Genomic DNA, 18,116 nt, shown 5'->3' with positions numbered 1-18,116 from the left:
AATATATTAGAGGTTCTCAATTCCAACAATTTTGGTTCCTTTTTTTTTCAAATTAAATCAATGCAATCAGGAAATTATCTATATATATATATATATATATATATATATATATATAAACATTTATTTATTGATTTAATTATTTATTTCCTTGAAACCTGATTTCAAAGAATTAATTATGATTCTCCATCATCAATTCATTCCATTAGTTGCCTATAAATCTTAATTGCTCGTTTCACTAACCAAAATATGTAACTATTTATAAAAAGAATCACAAAGCGGTTGATTTTTCAGTTAATTTTAATGTATAATTTAACTCTATACGATACAAAGAATCCTGATACATTTGTACAATAACACAACGCACACACATGTATCCATCCATCCATCCATCCATGGATAATACTGCGGGGAGAGAACAGCTAAAACAAGTAACCTCATCCATCGACATTTCCGTTCGTTCCTCATCATCTAACAAATTAGGGTTTCAAGGATAAACCCTAAAAAGGAGATGCAACTCCGGAGGATGTCTTTTTACCGCAAGGACGTTTGTTGCTGTCTCGCTGCTGCCACAGACTTCCTCTTTTCTAACTCTCCTCACCTCATCCTGCCACCATGCCTCCCAAGTTGGACCCCTCCCAAATCGTCGAGGTCTATGTGCGCGTCACAGGTTTGAACTCTCCTTCCCAGAATTTCAGCAATTCTAATATTTGTGCATTTCCAGTTTTTGGCTATGTCCATGCATTCATTGACGCTTCAGAGATTGTGCTTCACTGTTCATGCGCATATAGTGCAATAATGTGCGTCCGTCTTATTGCCATTGGAGTTTTAGGGTTTTTGTATCTGATGCATGCAGCCCGGGAGAAGTCTGTATTCTTGGACCTCATATAGGTGATGTTTGGGTATTTGTGCAAATTCTCCTGTAGATTAGTTTGAGGCCAGAGATTTTTGTGTGGACGCAAAGATGAGCTTTAAATGAAGTAACAGCAACCTGTTGGTTCTGGATGCGCGTCTAGTTACAGTTTGTATTCCCTGAGCGTCCACGCTGAATCGTGAATAGGCCACGGTTATTTACTTCTAATGTAGTAGATTTTCGACTTTCGGGGGTCGCGCTTGAATTGGAAGTCTGGTTTGATTCAGTACGATGATGGAGGAGAGGATTTTATGAATGTTGGACGTTATGGGTCTGTCGCAGGAGGAGAAGTGGGTGCCGCCTCGTCGCTTGCGCCGAAGATCGGACCCCTCGGGTTGTCTCCAAAGAAGGTCGGAGAAGATATCGCCAAGGAAACGGCGAGGGACTGGAAGGGTTTGAGAGTGACAGTGAAGCTTACGGTGCAGAACCGACAGGTATGTTGGAATGGGAGGAGTGTGCAGGGTCCGATTAGGTCATTCTGGTCGACTTGGCTGATTTGTGTTGGAGATAAGAGGTGTGGAGTTATGGCATTGTGGCGTGTTCCGGGCAGCTGAGGGTGGAGGCACGGGATTCCGATGTCGAGAAGGAGATGAGGCACTGACAGGCGTGGTTGGAGTGAATGACAGGCTAAGGTAGCTGTTGTGCCGAGCGCTGCCGCTCTGGTGATCAAGGCTCTGAAGGAGCCCGAGCGCGACAGGAAGAAGGTGAAGAACATCAAGCACAACGGCAACATCTCTCTGGATGATGTGATCGAGATCGCGAAGATCATGGCACCGAGGTCGATGGCGAAGGAGTTGGCAGGCACGGTGAAGGAAATTTTGGGAACATGTGTGTCAGTAGGGTGCAGTGTGGACGGCAAAGACCCGAAGGACCTGCAAGCAGAGATTGATGATGGTGAGGTAGAGATTGCGTCGGCTTAGGGTGGAGAAGGTGTACAATCGGAACGGTTGCAAATACAAGCATGCGTTGCACACGAGAAGGTGTGGATTGGTGGTGAGGGCGTGGTTTTGAATGAGATTGATGTTGTGGGTGGTGGTGTGGCATGTGAGTGTATTGTGTGACGGAAGACGTGAATGTTGCAAGTGGGGAGTATGCATGCAGATGATGAGTTGCAACGAGTGTAAGGGCTGGTGTAAAAACAGCGAGTGGTGGAATGTAGTTGAGATGAGATTCGTGAGAAGGGATTGAATCCTATCCTTTCAAGCTTTTGTTGAATATTCGTCGCCTCCCAAAAGTATGGAGCGGGCACGAAAGTCAAAAGCTTCACCACTAACGGCACTTAAGCTTGCTGCTTTATTGCTTTGTTGGGTTTGTTGTCCTCTTGTCCGACTTCAAATTACACTTCAGATACTTGGTAGTACTGAGAGCATTAAGACAGGACACTATATGCGAGATGTCCTGGTAAGGAGTACGATGTTGGGATCATTGCTGAGTGTAGCGAGTTTGAATGTAAAAATCACATTGCAAGTCACCGAAATTCAGCTTCGTGAAATTTTGATTTGTTCCACTTGGGGAGGGTGAGGGTGGGATCTTTCAATAGAAATATAAATAAACTTTATATATGAAAAATAGCATTTTTTTCCTTTATATTTATTAAAATGATCTTTTTAACAATAGAATAAAATAAAACAATGCAGAGCACAAATACTAACAATATAATTATTATATTTACAATCATTTTATTAAACTTCTATCTAAGTTAAAAGAGTGAGTCAAAAAAATATATAATTGCAATAGTGGCAATATTATTTTTTTTAAAATACATCTAACAAAATAAATAGATAAACAAACATACCAAAATTTTACAAAAATGATATAATACAATACAATCAGAACAATGCACCTCCAAACTAAGACATGACATGATTTCTTTTGCTCTGTTTGCTTGACTTAGACATAAAAAAAACTCATTATATTTTTATAAATACAAATTGGATAGAAAAGAGAAGAAATCCAACTTCAACTTCCAAAGGTATGTAATAGGATTTGTTGCTTAAAATCCCAATCCTTACTATAATTTATAAAACCATGATTTTAAATATTATTTTATGATTTATACTGTCATGCTTTTATTCTTTTAAGATAATTATGTTTAAAATAAATAATCATAGCAATTTGATGTTTAGAAAAATTATTGATATTTTGAAAGAACAGTAAGGATTATTTATAAAAGATTAAAGAATTAATTATCAAAGTTTGGGATTTTTAAGACTTTGGAATATAACCTTCTTAAATTCATGTAAAAAATTTGATTTTGAAATAAGTTTTTAAAAAATTCTTTAAGTTCTTGGAATATACATAATTTATTTTATTTTATTTTATTTCTCACATTGTTGTTTCTAAAAACAAAATATGTTTTTGCTAGTCCATATACACATAGTAAATAATGTAGGAGTTGTCCTATGCTAAATTATTATTCAAGAAATTATTTTATTTTAACAATCTACTTATAAATTTACCTAATAACATCTTTAATAAATAACATGTCAAGGACATAAATTATAATAGAATTCTAAAAAGACAGCATATATTTAATTTTACTGAAAGAGAGAAAGTAAACAAATAACTGATAGATATAAGATAGAAAGAAATTAGAATAACACAATCAAATATAAAGAACCTAGGGAGACTTGAATCAAGATCAAAATGCAAGAAGAATATTGATAAGATTGAGGACGACCTCATTATTGCTTCTACACATATTACCTATTAAAAAGGTTCTATGAAAGCTTCCTAAGATTGCAATGCTTCTTGTCCAAGTGTTAAGTTGTAGGTTGCTTCCAATATAACTTCTAAAAAGTACAAATCTTACAAGACAAGTTTTAAGAGCCACATAGTATATCTATAAAAGTCTAAATATCTAATTAGCATCTAAAAGACTACCTTGAAGTTTTTTATGGAGGATATTATCTTCTTAATATGTTTCTATATGTTTCTATTTACTTCTATTTATTTCTACTAATTTAAAATTTATGAGCATCTATAAGGCAATAAGAGCTTGATGTTATTATTGGTATCTTGATTTACATGAAGATACCATTGTAATCTCACCAATTAAAGATCTATAATGAAAATATAGTCTTTATAAGCCATTCTAATAATCCAATAAAAATTAAATAAAAAAATAATTTTTATATACTTTAAATAAAATCCAAACTAACTAATAAAAAATTCAAATGAAAGCTTCTTGGGAGTATATGGCTTTTAGATAAATTACCTAATTTATAAGATACTTCTAAAATTATTCTTCAAAAATAGGAAAATTCTTTTAAATTTTTTAATAACAAAGTGGCATATCTATGAACATCTATAGATCCAATCTACATCTAAAAATATTTAATTATTCTAAAAAAATAAATATTCTTATATATTTTTTATATAAATAATATATATTTTTTTTTTCTTCTAAAAACAAGTTCTACAAAGAATAATCAAGTTTTGTTTAGAAGACTCTAAAAGTTAAAATTTTGGAAATATAAACATCTTATATAGTTTCTAAACTTGAGGCTTCATGACTTATAACATGTAAACTTTCTAAAACTCAATAAATGAGTGGACTCGACTCATCTTTTTCATTCTTTTTGCTCTACCTTGCTTCTACGTATTTTAGAATCTTCTAGTACTTAAATTTGGTCTTGCTTCTTGTGCTAGATTGTCTTCCAAATTTGATGATTTTAGATTTCAAAATTTTGTAAATCTATAAATATAATTAAACAATACTCATGATATTAATGATTTGAAAACACATTGTATTGATCTTGAATCTAGAACAACGAAATGAAAGATTTTCTATAATATCAACTACATTTTATGCTTATTAGAATATCACCTCTATCAACCATGGATAACATTCAAAGCACAAATCCACATTGTCCTTGGATGAACAGAATTTTATTAAATGGAATAATTAAAAGTAATTGTTGGTGCTTGAATCAACACTTCAGACTTTGACCCCCACTGAATACAATAGGATATATTCTTTCTCAAATGAAGCATGCTTTGTCAAGAGGACAAAACAGCTTTCAGAGATGTTATGAATTAACTTGGATAGGGTTTTGTGATCCCAATGGTGATTTTTGATACATCTCATTCTTCCTCAATTCCATACAAAAGCCAGATTAGAGACAAATGAGGAAGAAAGGTAAGTAATGCAACAAAAACAATACTTTGGCCATGGTTATTTGAATCCAAAAATGCTCAATCTCTTGACAATAAGTTCTTTGAATCCACATTATACAACTAAACAAACTCTATATCACAACATTGATCCAACAATTTTGCAATTCAAAACTTGACATAGAAAAGTATGTGTAAGTATGTATATATATATATATATATATATATATGTTTTCAGATGATGTTGCAAAAACGCCTTATGTCCAAAATAAATTGATTGAAACATTTTTATGAAGACGATTTTTTCTCATGGTAATTACTTATTTATCACAAAATTATTTAAATCAATCCGGAAATAGATTACAATCTCTGCAACCAATTATTCATTTCATTACATAATTGAGGCTCTCCCAACATTGCTAGTTGTTTGTAACAATGTTTTTGGGTTGCATCAACCACAGTTTGTGGACATTGTCACCACTAGCTTGAATATGCACAAATTTTGGATTGTTTATGAATTCATTTGTTATCAATTTTATAAGTTGATAGATCCATCTTTTTTACTTTATTATTATTGTGATTTTAAAAACCAGGAGTAAGACATGATGTTAAGTTTAAGATTGATTATTATTACTTTTAATGTTTACTGTTTTTGTATGCAATATGTTAATATATAATAAGTTAATGAGTTGTATAATAACTAAATTTAAAATTTTGTGGAAAGATTATAAAATAATCATGTTATTCACTTCTTCAAGATTTGCTTTCCAAAATAATGTAATCCATCACTATCATTGCATATTAACTTATTACTGGAGTGTGTATGTTATGTCCACATTTAAGCCTCAACTGTGTACTCTATTGCATTTTTTGCATTGATCACAACATAAAACGTAAGAAGCAAGTATGTGAACTCAAAGAACATGATATAAAACATTGAGGCAAAGTAACACATGATAATTTCAAATGTAGATCAAATGGAATTAATGCCTTTTCTGTGGTAAAAAGCCCATAAAAGGTAAAGTTCATTATTTTCATGAAAAAACACCTTCTGCACAAAACTAATAAAATCATGTCAGCGTTAGCATTATACAGCTAAAGCCTTAACTTGCAAGTAGTACAAATAAAGAAACAAATTGTATATCAAAAAGATTTTTCAATGAACGACTTATTAGCACTTAAATAATAAAAAAACTAAAATAAAAATATTTAATCTAGACGTTGAAGAGAAAATTCTCATCTCACCAGATTAATATGTAAATGGGAAAAGTTCTATTACTATCTTAATGCTATCATCCATTAAGATAAGAAAATTCTTAGCTAAGATTGAAATGCCTAATGTTTTGGTACCAACATGCCATCCTTTAGTGGTTTAGTGCCCATGCAAATCACATTTTGTAAAAGTCGAATTTTATGTTAAAAACTAAGTATTTATAAAAAATCATCAATACAGAATACCAGTTTTTTTTGGTGCCAGTGTTATCTACACATAAAATGCAACGTATCACAAATTATTTATATTTGTCATCTATAATATTAGATACGAAAATTTAAGCTCAATAAAGAAAACTTCTTAGATGGTCTATAGGTCAAATAATTGTACTAACATTTTAAGATAAGAATATATTTATTATGATATAGACATGAACTGATTACGATTACATTTGACTTTTCTTGCATGCACTTTCAATATTCTATTTTCTTTTGATATTTTATTGATAGACTTGTAAAATTTGAAATTGATATTAAATTGGCTTTTATCTAGATGATTCAAATGAAATCTGTATGTTAAAGAATTATTATGAGTATTATTATTATTCTTATTATTACTTTAAAGCTCTTGGTGGTTGCGGCTTAGTTTAATTCAAAGTTTTTACAGAGTTTTTTATTTATTTATTTATTTTTTTGCACATTTTTTCTCAGATCGTGGTTCACCATACATCCAAAAGATTAAATATTAATAAATTTACTATTTTTCTGAAAAATTAAAAATATATAAAAAAATGAAACAATTTCTTTGGAGAAATTTACCTAATTTTCTAACTGTACTTTATTTGATACATAAAATTCAGGGAAACTTTATTTCGGTTTCTATAATGATTTTTTTCCAAAGCAATTTCAATCTTTTCTTGTATTACACACCTTAAGTAATATTTGTGACATTCACACAAAATCTCACCAATATTTTTTATTTTTCTAATTTTGTTTTTTATGAAGTGTAACAAAAAGTAATGAAAAATCACAGTTCTCAAGTTTTAATCTGTGATACCATCCCAATAGATTCATGAAAATTATTTTACTCAGATAGATTGAAGGACCCCAAACAGTGCCTTCAAGAGACACACAAATACATTATAGTAGAGGAGGATAGAAGGTGACAGGCGCAGAGACCCGGACCGTTCCAACATGGAACCTGACAGATGTGGGCGCACATTCTGCACCTTGTTTTGACGTTCCGAACCAAAAAGCTCGAGGCTCCGGGGCGACCCTTGGGAATAGGTTCGGAACTAACGTCTGAACTCCCTCGTAGTTCGTTAGTGCTGTTGCAGCAGCTATGGAAAGCTTTTGCTGAAGCCTGGCCCAGCTTGGCTCGGCACGGCACAGCTCAAGCAGATAGAAAGTTGCTCTGCCTGGACTAGTGACGCTGACAAACGCTTCGTCCTCTATCTTCGCTTCACGTGCATATCGTTAACGACGCTTCACTACGGGCGTGCTGCAACCAGGAAAAAAGTGTCTGGTATGTTGTGTGAGGGCTATTGGTTTTTCGGTAATGAGAGGATTATTGTTTTAGTGCATCGAGAGGTTGAAGCGGGTTGTTGCAGAGGTTAGAGGGGGCTATGGCCGAGCTTGTTGTCGGAGGAACCGGGGATGAATCACCCGATCGGTTGACCCTGACTCAGTGCATGTCGCTACCCGACGTCGCGCAACGCAGGCATTCTTGGCATGTATGTTCAAGTGCATCGCGTTTTCATCGTTGACTCACCCTTACGCGATTCACCTGCATCTAAGGTTCTGAGCTCTTGCCTTTTGAAGGTAAGTGTTGTTGGAGGCTTCTGCAAAAATATGTGTAGAATCAGGTGATGAGAAATCGAGGTCTAGAATAAGGATCGCACTGTTTGGAGAGCAGAATGTCAAGGGTCCTCAACGATTCACAATTAAGTACAGCAGAGAAATTTTTCTTTCTGAACGTTGTTGAGCATTTGTTCAAAAAGCACTTTATCCGAAGTATACAGTGGCAATCCGTTTTCTTGTAATTACTCTCTTTGTTTGAATACCTTTGATTGTTTTAAGCTAGACTTTGATTTTCTCACACGTAAGCTTCACTTGGTCATCTCTGCTGCATCCTTGTTCTAAATATGTTAACTCTTTTTCTTCCTACGTGAATCATGACAGATCAGGAGATCTTTCAACAAGCTAAGCCTACGCCTGTGAAGACGGCACATTCCGTTCTTTAGTCTCTCTTCATACTACAGGGATTCTCTCAAGAGTATGTCAGAAAACGTATAGTTTTCAATTTAAAAGAATCATTGTTTATGTGAGTTCTAGCTATGGCATTTGAATTAGGTGGCAATCCGCCGTTTCATATGCAGTCATTACACATGTAGCCATCGTCTCTGGTCTTTACATTTTCTGGACTTCAAATTTAGCTAGTGACTGTTTATGTGCAGGCAGACATGTCGCAGAACCAGGCTACCATCCCGAATTTTGATATCTTGCGTGCTCAGAAAATAGAGGTCACTGAAGTGAAGTCAGGCATTGAGCTGTATCAGTTCAGAAGTGGACCTGAAGATGCGAGTGATACTGCTGCTTCGGCATCTGCGGCTGAAAAGAGAGAATCTCAGGATGATATCATCTGCTTCGATTTGCCATGTACACAAAATACGTTTCCACTTGAACGTCGGGAGTTGCAGTCAACCAATGTTGAGGTGGTAATCTAGATCAATTTGAATCTGGAGTTCTTATTTTGCCTTCTTTGTAGCATTTCATTATTTTAAGTTATAGTATTTACAAGTAAATAGGTTATAACTCTCATATTCTAAGAATCTCAGATTCACATCTCATACGATTCCTTTACTTTCTTTATTCAGGAGGAGTCTGAAAGATTATCTCCAACATTGGAATATGTGTCGGCACTAGCTCATTTGACTACGTTTGGCATCTTAGGGGTGAGAACGGTAGTTAATCCTAGTGATTTCATTGGGCATTGTGTGCAAGTTTCCATCAATGTGACATACTATCGCAATGCTGAGAGACACTCCTAGCTCTGTATGTGATAAGGGCATTGTCGGTGTATGAAATGTGGGGGCAGGTAAAGGATTAAGATTTGACATAAATTATCATTAATCTAATTTACAATCCCTCTTATTTACATCCGGTACTAAAAGATTTATTCCATTATTAGATTATGTAAATGGAGCTCATACAAATTTGATACGATAAGTTATTTGTGCAGGTCTGCATCCGCCATGGACTAGAGTTGCTTTTCTCTGGGATTGCAAATGTTACGTCAGAAAATTCTCCGTTGTTCATTGATTTACCAGCCAACATGGTGATTAATCATAGTACTTATTTTCATCACGAAAATAATTCGTTATTTTGGATCTTGCCTCTTGACTTTATCTGCATAAATTTTGCGTTTCTGAACTATTAAGTGGTTTGTAAACTACTTTTTTAACTACTACTGGAGGCTAGGTGATTCGTCCTTGTACTCGTGTTCAGAGTTTTTTTCTTTTTCTAATCCTTACTGACTGAATGGACTCTTGGTTTGCAGCTTGGGTGTTTCTTTATGGGCTGGGTTGGAGTTTCTCTGAAAAAAGAAATTGCCAATTTCTCAGAATTACTAGCAATTGGGTTGTCCACTGGACTCATGGGCAGTATTACAACGTATGCTTCATGGAACCAAGCGATGATCTTCCTGGTCACCAAAGGATTTTGGGTGCGCTCTATCGTGAGTTTGATTATCGGTAAGTATTTTAATGTAAAATCTACATACGCCTCTCTGGTCATTGTGAAGCTAGTTTTGGAGAACACTTTTTTAACTTTTTTTTAATACTAGCATTTGGTTGAAATCTTTCAGAGCATCTAATGCCTTCAATCTTCTAGGAATTGTTGTTCGTCGATGCAGGTATGGAGATGTCGCAAATGTCTCTTCTGGTAGGCATCGATTCTGCTACATTCCTAAAATCGGGACTCATGCACCCAAAGAGAGTCCGCATTCGTAGAGGATGGCAAAAGCATTGGAACTCTTCTCCTGAGACTCTTCATCGTCGGAAGGCTGGAATGCTGGTCTTCCTGGCAATCAGTATCATTTTGTGGGCGGCTTGTCTGGTTCTCACGGTCACAGATGTCAATTCCTACGTACGAAGGCGTCTGTGGCTAGCATGTATGGTGGGTCCTCCGGGTGTGTGGTCACGGTGGCTTTTAGCCAGGCTAAACGGACAAGGAATTGGAAGAAACCACCATCTGAAGTGGTTGCCTATTGGAACTCTTTTAACCAATCTTATTGCATCTACCTTGGAGGCTGTGCTCGCCGTGGTGATTCTTGTGGTATGCATTGACTGCAAAACAGTGATCACAAAATTTGTATGTTTACCTAGGAGAGTTGTGAACCTGTAACTGCATGTGTATGTGCTTTGAGGATCAAGGTAGGATGTGAATCTTATTGTTGTGAGATCACTATGGCTTTCTTTCTTGAAAAGAATGTGTACCTCTTTATTTAAGCGTCCAGATATCTAGTGACAGCTGAATTACCTCTACATCAAATGGATTTTTAATCGGTTATGTTTGATGCAGTCACCAGATTCTTCTTTACTGGCTAGAGGCCTACAGGTTGGGTTGCTTGGGTGCATGAGTACTGTCTCCACCTTTACTACTGAGGTCCACTCTCTTCGCCGAGGTTCCAAGCAATGGCGAGCGTATGCTTACTTTTGCATCATGGTTTTTTCCACGTATTGCATGGGCGTGTTGGTGTACACTATCGCGGTCATGACACGTCATTATTCAGTGTGATAATCTCATATCGATTATTCATCGAGATATTTGATCCTTTCAATTATACGCCCAACTTGATTGAGGCATTCTTCTGCCCAGCATCTGATGCCCGCTGTCACAGATTTAATTGCAATATTTGAGACCTGATTAGGTTTTCATTCACAGATAACAGGATAAGTCTAGCGGTCACTTTCGTGTGGCTGGAGAATATGAGAACTTTCATTTGGTTTTCACCGAGTACAATTCAACCCTTCTATTCTTGGTCATATTACTTCTGCCAAGCTCTACCTTATACAAAGATTCTTTTTTTCGCTTTAAATGATTAGATCGAAAGGGAATTTCCTCATGCTGAGAATATGAATTGTAGACACGAGTTCTCTGTCACCTCACTGTTAGCTTTAGTTAGCTAACGTTTCGAGGCAACGAGATTTTTGATAGAAATATGAAAAATCGTACGTTAACGTGCAGATCCCCTGGTGAAGAATATGAAGCTGTCGAGTTGGTCTCTCAGATGTTGCTTCATGGTTGATTATTTCTTTTTCATTTGTCTTTTCTGCTTTTGAGGTTTAGGTTTTGTGATCCTGTGTTAGGGCTGTAGTCTTCATCAGGTAACAGGGAACTGCAGGGAATCAATCTCGAGGCAGATGTATGCTGTTATCACTAAAACTAACATGTTGGCGACTGCGAAAATGCCTAGCACCAGACGTGTTGAATGCGGAGGCAACTGATGGTTCACCGTTTTGGAGTAAGAGTTGCATTGTTGGTACGTAGACTCGGTTTTTTCCCATGACCATAAGTGAAACTACAGGAACGTCTAGCGTGGCCAAAGTCAGCAGAAGGATGATGGTTATCATGATTCTGTTACTGTTATATCAATCACCTTGTCTTCGGTAGAAGTTTAAACCTGCGTTGACTGTTAAACGATCCACTTGAAAAATAAGATTAAATGATGTTGCTTCTGCCTAATTTGCTGATAAAGGAGCGGCCGTAGTTTCAACTATCATAACCGCAGTGATAGCCGTCTTTCCTATTGTGATGTCCTTAATTCTAGTTATCAGCGAACGTCTCTTCAATGCACTGTTACGTAGGGGGTGCTACTGTTCTTCCAACTCCAACCGAGCAAGACCCAAGTTCAGGTATGTCTTGTGAGCTTCATCATGATTGTTTCAGCAAAACATAAATGTTTGGCTATACACTAGCATGGAGTTATTTGAGTTCACACCACCGGGTAATGAAAGCGCAAGAATTAAGGAAAAAATTACTTCAGGGGTTATGATCATTCCTGGTTTGTTACGAGAATATTACGGTTGCAACGGACACAGTACTACACTGCCATTCAAAGTAGTGGATAGAGTAGTCACCAGGTAATTACTAATCGTGATTAGGTGGACGAGTAGGCGAGAGTAACTCCTGATGTGGCGCCATGCCGTTCATGCTGAAACTGAAAACTGAAATTAACCGAACTGCTGATTATGCCTGATTAATGGCGGTTTTCTAATGTCTCTGCGTCGGCCTTGATTTCGGTTGAGAAGAGTAACTTTCATTGTGCGTGCATGTCGTCTTGTAAGTTGCCGGCTTCCTGATCTCTTTTTCCCTCGCCTTCAGTTTCTGCCTCGTCGGGGTCTCGGAGTTTGTTTTGGGTTGCCAAGAGAGCTTCAATTTTAATGAGAGTGAAAATGCGATTGAACGTTGTGCCTTGTGTGTTGACGTGGCTGGTATTTTACATTAATAATGTTTTTAATAATTTGAATATTCTTGATGAGCGCTTACCTATCTGATAAATGTGTGATTTATTGTTGTTTGAGTGACTTTTTGTCCAAATTCGACCCTTAAAAGTTTTTTACTCTGCTGTTGCCATAGACCTGTGACGAGGTGATTTACGTAATCAAGTTATTATGCTTCCATTGAAAACGTTGGCGAATTCCAAGCTGATTCATGAAAGGAATAGCGACCAAGTGAAGATAAGTGAACCCAAATTAGTGTAGTTCTACGATTTGCGGGGATACAGTGATAGCAAAAGAAGATTCAGCAAGTATGCCGCAACTGAAAGGACAACCGGGTAGCAGCGGAATGAATCCTCCCGGAGGGGTCTCCACTATCAATCTCTCCAACTGGTCGGAACCGCCACCATCTCGGCGTAACATGAATCCTCCAACGAACAACATTGACAGCGACCATAATAGCGCAGATTCTCGTCCCTCTGCCGGCCTTTGTGAAAGCAATAACGACCGCTCCATCCATCGCAATCAACAGGTGTGTACCTTACATCCAATTAAGATTTATTCGTATGATCTTATAATTCACTTGGCAACATGAGGAGGTTAATCAATACAATATAATCTGAAAAAATCTCATTAGTTTCTCGAAGGGGATAGATGACCCCTAATTTCGGAGTCAACACATGTGTTTGAGGATTATTTAATTTATTTTTATATATAATTTACGTAGTGTATTGCGGATCTAACTTGTTAAACTCGCTTGCCGCTTTATTTCTGGGATTTTTCAATTTTCACTTATTCCTTCCGCGTGTGATTCTCGTGTAATTAAGATCAAGAATCTAACACATTCTTTGAACGGCTACCAACTAGGTTCAGTATATGTGAGCTCAATTTTTTTAGTCTAGGATCATAATAGATCCTAATGATGCATCAATGGAGTTCAACTAGGATCATTACAGATGACTTCACTTCATGAAAGCAGGATATGAGCTTGAGTGACACTTTCTCTATTTTTTCAACGGAAATTTGGAATTCCAACTTGTTAGAGGGCCTGTGTCTACAATTATCATTTTTAAAATTTTCTCAGAAACAATTTGCTCCAGTACATATTTTTTCGTAGATAACTCTTTGCTGTACTGTCCAGGTATATAACTTTGCTGAAGAGAACGACGCTGGGCTGAAAAGGTGAGCAGTTATATTGCATCTAAGCTCTTTCCATAACAGTCAGCATTAAATGTCCACCAGAATATCTAAATCCTCTGGTTTTCATACATGCTTGTGATACACAACAGACTTTTAACTTTTGTGCACATAATAATCTCTTAGGTTGTGTCAGCAAAATCTTTCCATGAAAACTGCTTGACTATTGTTGTATGGTTGCAGGCGGCCTGGTTATGATGAGAAGAGAAGAGAGATGTATGGCAGTGGAATCTTTGGTGAGTCTTGTGATCCATCTGAAATTGGGGACACTGGATATGGAGGAATTCCTACTGAGAAGACGCCTGGGGGAGAAGGCCAGGTAATTAATGCTCAATTCTCTACTTGTAAATTTGTTCGTTTCTTTACACTGATCGATTTTCCAATAAAGTCGAAGTATCTGTTTAACATCCGACATTCGTTAGACTAAATCACTCTGCTGGGTTCTGAACATGGTGGAGAGTGAAGGTTTGACAACAGTCATCAACGATAGCAGAGGTTCATGTTAAAGCTATTTGCAAACATCGCTGTGGATTAATCCAGCAGTTTGACTAAAAACATACGGTGCTTAAATTAGTGCAAACGAATTCGTGAGATTCTCTTGAATGAAGTTATATTTTAATAAAATATGAAGCTTGAGCAACTTGAAGTCAGTAAATGTGGATCCACAGGAATCAAGAAGCCGAATCCAGTCAGATGCCAAACATAAGGAACTCTATGGAAGCCAACAGGATAATAATTTTCAGGTTCTAATAAATATTTCCGCAATCAAACAAGATCTTGCTTATAGAGTGCTATCACGGCTTGGTTTGTAGCAGTCATTGTTTATGGTAACAGTCACTAACGAATGAAAAGGTCAGGAGATGCCTGCTGCGGATAACAGGAATCTAAATGGCGACCCACTTCGGATGCAAAAGCGAAGGAGCTGAACGGGAGCAACATATTCGGACATTCAAGTTACGATTACCTTCCTCCAGCCGGACGATCATCAATTCAGTCCCCTCGTGAACATCAATTTCCTCGACGTGGCTGGACCAACAACGATTATAATAATGTAGATACAATTTCAATTGGGCGAGGTTTTTGATTCATGTATGGATATGTTTGAACGGATAATCTCTCGCTTAAAATTAACGAGAAATTAGCAAATCAATTAATCAGAATATGTCTTCACCGTTTCTATTGCTGTGCCATTTCCAGTCTCCAAGAGGAGAGAGCCAAGGGAGCCATTATGATCCAGACGATCAGTTGGAATCAGCAAAAAGGCGGAGCGATCTTGAATCAGCTAAACAGAGGGAAATTAATGTTATGAATGAGATACATAATGATCTCACGGGTAGTGGCAGACTAAACTTCTCAAGTGCGAAAGCGAGAGAATTGGCCGGAGATAACATTTTTGGGCCGCCCCCTACAGATGCTGGAAAACTTCCGGCGCACTTGCGGGAGGTAAGAAAGAAACTGTATGTGTAGAAAATGTGAACAATGTTCTCAGATGCGTTGCTTCATATATGTGTGTGTATGTGTGAGCGGGCGCGCGCTTGTGTAAGGGTGGGCGCCCGCGAGCTAACTCAATTCAGGTAAGAATTGACAACTTAGTTATCCAATTCAGAGGTATAAATTCTAGTCAGTAATTGCGTTTGTAACGTTGATCTCCCGTGACCATCGCTTTCAGCCTGCAGGGAAGAAGACGCAACTAGCATTCAAGCATCAAGAGGAAAATCCAGATCTGTTTGCTCAGAGGAAGCACGAGATGAAGAGCGCAGAGTTGTCTGGAAACATCTTTTATGGCAGGAGCAACCCAAGCGATGAGATGCTGCCTCAGCACCACCAGCGCAGCGTGGCCAAGGTAAGAGAGATGTCTGGAAGTGATATCTTCTCTGATGACAAGCCCAGAGCTCGGAGCACTGTCGGTGGAATCCGAAAACCACCCGGGGGTGGAAGCACTATCATGCTTTCTTAGAATTATACCTCAATCTGTCATCACACCTCTATCCACCAAAACCTTCACTATTACATAAACAATCGCCGATTCCAATAACGCTCCAGCATTAACGCCCAGCTCATGCTATGATCATATTGGAGCAGATCATGTCCAGGCCTATCCATTCAATCCACTTGCCTAATACACACACTAATTCTCATTTACTTTTGTCATAAGCAGACCAATGGCGCTGCCATTCTTCACCTAATGTGTAGAACTGCTTAGTCCTCACCCTTCTATGCATAGATTCACTGCTGAGTTCCATATCTGATTCTGATCCCACAAGCGCTTTCTCGTGTCTTTCTTTGAGTCTTCCTCTATGAAGCTTTCTTTCCTGTTCAATCTAAATGCCTCGCATGACAAGCCTTTTGGGGAGCTTCATTGTTTCTAATATATATATATATATATATATATATATCGGGTGCACTCTGATGATGTTCTTTGTTAGTGCATTTTGATTAAGTCTATGCCTGGTATATTCTGGATCTCATGGTTATTTTTTAGATAATGAAAAGGTTGTATAAAATTGGATAAGAATAAACAACACGTAAAGATATAGGAACTTATAATGCAAGAAAATTTCTCACAGCCATGGCGTTAATCCCAAAAATAGAATGCTATCATATAATTCTGTTATCCAAAATTCTGGTGGATTTGTGTTGGAATCATTAGCATACTAAGTGTAACAAACACATATAAGATTAGAAATCCAGGGTAATAATTCTTTTTTTCTGGATATTTATTTCTGTATTTGTACTATTGTTTATCAAATTATATGAAATTTTACATGTGGCCAACACCTTTTTTTCATCAAATTAGAAATAAAACTATGTATTATCAATTAAGAAACATTCGTCTTGACCTTGATTTGTTGAAATAGTAAAAAAATTTGCATCATTTAACCTTTCAAGCTAATTCAGTGCAAATGTATGTCACTTGAACAAATAATAAGTAAAATCAATGTTGTTCGATGCTGTTGACTATATAACCCACTTAGATAAAAACTCTAAATTAAATTCTATTCTCACTATAGAATACATGCATTATTTGAAAAAATATATTAGAATTAAGAAAAACAGTGATCATAGTTAATATTGCTATTAGATCGTAAATGCAATCATATTTGTAGCTTAAATACAACAGTGATAGTATTGAAAATAATAAATTTATTCTAAAATAAATTATACAAAAACTGAAATGAATAAGATTATATCTAAGAAATTCTTTTGTACATTATAATCTAGTATTTTGACTCTTAAAAATTCAATATTGATATATATATATATATATATATATAAAGAAGAATGTCAAATTGATCCATTTGTCTAAATCATGATTGTACCTTGTCTCTCATCTCTGTTTTCTTTGCCTCTTAAGGCTTGTCCAAGGCTTCCACCTCCAGGATCAACCACCGTCTCTCTGTGATCTAGGTATGGATCATCAATTGCAAGGGTGTATTGCAGCTGGATTCATATTTCAAGAGGGTTTATGTGTTTTACTATGTGTGTATATTGGCTATGTGGAATCACAGAGATTGTTGCTGTTGGATTGTTTATAAATCTAGGCAGTGCATTTTGATGATACAATTCATGCTTTGGGTGGAATAAGGTCAAAAGCACATTACTACATGTAATGGCTCCCACATTGTCACTAAGGTAGCAGGAGCTTTCCTCGACACCATAGTTGAGGCACCTATATTGGAAGAAATATTCAATATAGTACACTAGACTTTAGTATAGAATATTACCTACTTAATTGTGATTTTACACCAAGAGTTGTATATACAATATATTATATGAGAATTGATCATATAATAATATAAGATGTTTCCAACATGGTATTAAAGTTATAGAAATATTTGATTCTTAGAAAGCTTTAGTGAATGCTTTACCTAGAAAAGAATTGTTGAAAATACAAACTAGATTGTAATAATAATAATAATACAATCTATTGTATTTAAAAAGATTGATGAGGAACTTGAAGTTCTTCAAACCATGAGAAGCAATTCTAAACTTTAAAATAGCAACATACAAACAATAAGCAAAGGTAAAATTGAATTGATCAAGAATAAATTAGTAAATAATTTAAATTCAACTTTAAATTAAGAGTATTGAAGATGACACAAAAAGTGGACATCAATCATGTTCTAAAATTTGGTGGTTTATATTTTAATATATGGAAACATAAATTAATACTAGTTTTC

The 18,116-nt window shown here is 36.2% G+C and overlaps 3 protein-coding genes across 8 annotated transcripts; all 3 read left to right on the top strand.

The window, feature by feature from the left end:
- Positions 1–539: 539 nt before the first annotated feature.
- LOC112278215 (large ribosomal subunit protein uL11x) lies at positions 540–1,883 on the top strand. The gene is made up of 3 exons (XM_024511378.3): positions 540–667; positions 1,193–1,344; positions 1,537–1,883. The coding sequence occupies exons 1-3, from the start codon at positions 613–615 to the stop codon at positions 1,828–1,830; spliced, it is 501 nt and encodes a 166-aa protein (XP_024367146.1). The 5' UTR covers positions 540–612; the 3' UTR covers positions 1,831–1,883.
- A 5,728-nt stretch (positions 1,884–7,611) lies between these two features.
- Positions 7,612–11,174, top strand: LOC141044299 (uncharacterized). 3 transcript variants are annotated; one of them, XM_090247570.1, is made up of 9 exons: positions 7,612–7,763; positions 7,959–8,059; positions 8,420–8,513; positions 8,695–8,952; positions 9,115–9,192; positions 9,480–9,575; positions 9,798–9,990; positions 10,152–10,573; positions 10,820–11,174. In XM_090247570.1, exons 4-9 carry the CDS (start codon positions 8,701–8,703, stop codon positions 11,033–11,035), a joined length of 1,257 nt encoding a protein of 418 aa, XP_090103696.1. In that variant the 5' UTR covers positions 7,612–7,763; positions 7,959–8,059; positions 8,420–8,513; positions 8,695–8,700; the 3' UTR covers positions 11,036–11,174. The 3 variants fall into 3 exon arrangements, with proteins under 3 accessions (XP_090103696.1, XP_090103698.1, XP_090103697.1); XM_090247572.1 differs by having other exon boundaries at positions 7,623–7,763; positions 8,699–8,952; XM_090247571.1 differs by lacking the exon at positions 7,612–7,763 and having other exon boundaries at positions 7,921–8,059.
- A 487-nt stretch (positions 11,175–11,661) lies between these two features.
- Positions 11,662–16,288, top strand: LOC112278313 (uncharacterized). Of its 4 annotated transcripts, none has more exons than XM_090247573.1 (8): positions 11,662–12,153; positions 12,878–13,270; positions 13,880–13,920; positions 14,119–14,254; positions 14,604–14,678; positions 14,816–14,986; positions 15,133–15,378; positions 15,605–16,288. In XM_090247573.1, the coding sequence occupies exons 2-8, from the start codon at positions 13,052–13,054 to the stop codon at positions 15,890–15,892; spliced, it is 1,176 nt and encodes a 391-aa protein (XP_090103699.1). In that variant the 5' UTR covers positions 11,662–12,153; positions 12,878–13,051; the 3' UTR covers positions 15,893–16,288. The 4 variants fall into 4 exon arrangements, with proteins under 4 accessions (XP_090103699.1, XP_090103700.1, XP_024367353.1 ...); XM_024511585.3 differs by lacking the exon at positions 11,662–12,153 and adding an exon at positions 12,443–12,580; XM_090247575.1 differs by lacking the exon at positions 11,662–12,153 and adding an exon at positions 12,443–12,580 and having other exon boundaries at positions 15,612–16,198.
- Positions 16,289–18,116: the final 1,828 nt, after the last annotated feature.

Source organism: Physcomitrium patens, chromosome 25, assembly GCF_059467195.1.
Source record: "Physcomitrium patens ecotype Gransden chromosome 25, ASM5946719v1, whole genome shotgun sequence".
Classification (NCBI taxonomy): domain Eukaryota; kingdom Viridiplantae; phylum Streptophyta; class Bryopsida; order Funariales; family Funariaceae; genus Physcomitrium; species Physcomitrium patens.
This window is presented reverse-complemented; position numbering and strand designations above follow the sequence as displayed.

Coding starts and splice junctions, on each gene's coding strand:
- LOC112278215 (XM_024511378.3), top strand. CDS start 613: ATGCCTCCCAAGTTGGACCCCTCCCAAATCGTCGAGGTCTATGTGCGC. Junction 668..1,192: donor GGTCTATGTGCGCGTCACAG/GTTTGAACTCTC, acceptor GGTCTGTCGCAG/GAGGAGAAGTGGGTGCCGCC. Junction 1,345..1,536: donor TTACGGTGCAGAACCGACAG/GTATGTTGGAAT, acceptor AGTGAATGACAG/GCTAAGGTAGCTGTTGTGCC.
- LOC141044299 (XM_090247570.1), top strand. CDS start 8,701: ATGTCGCAGAACCAGGCTACCATCCCGAATTTTGATATCTTGCGTGCT. Junction 8,953..9,114: donor TGCAGTCAACCAATGTTGAG/GTGGTAATCTAG, acceptor TTCTTTATTCAG/GAGGAGTCTGAAAGATTATC. Junction 9,576..9,797: donor TTGATTTACCAGCCAACATG/GTGATTAATCAT, acceptor CTTGGTTTGCAG/CTTGGGTGTTTCTTTATGGG.
- LOC112278313 (XM_090247573.1), top strand. CDS start 13,052: ATGCCGCAACTGAAAGGACAACCGGGTAGCAGCGGAATGAATCCTCCC. Junction 14,679..14,815: donor AACAGGATAATAATTTTCAG/GTTCTAATAAAT, acceptor TGCGGATAACAG/GAATCTAAATGGCGACCCAC. Junction 15,379..15,604: donor TTCCGGCGCACTTGCGGGAG/GTAAGAAAGAAA, acceptor CATCGCTTTCAG/CCTGCAGGGAAGAAGACGCA.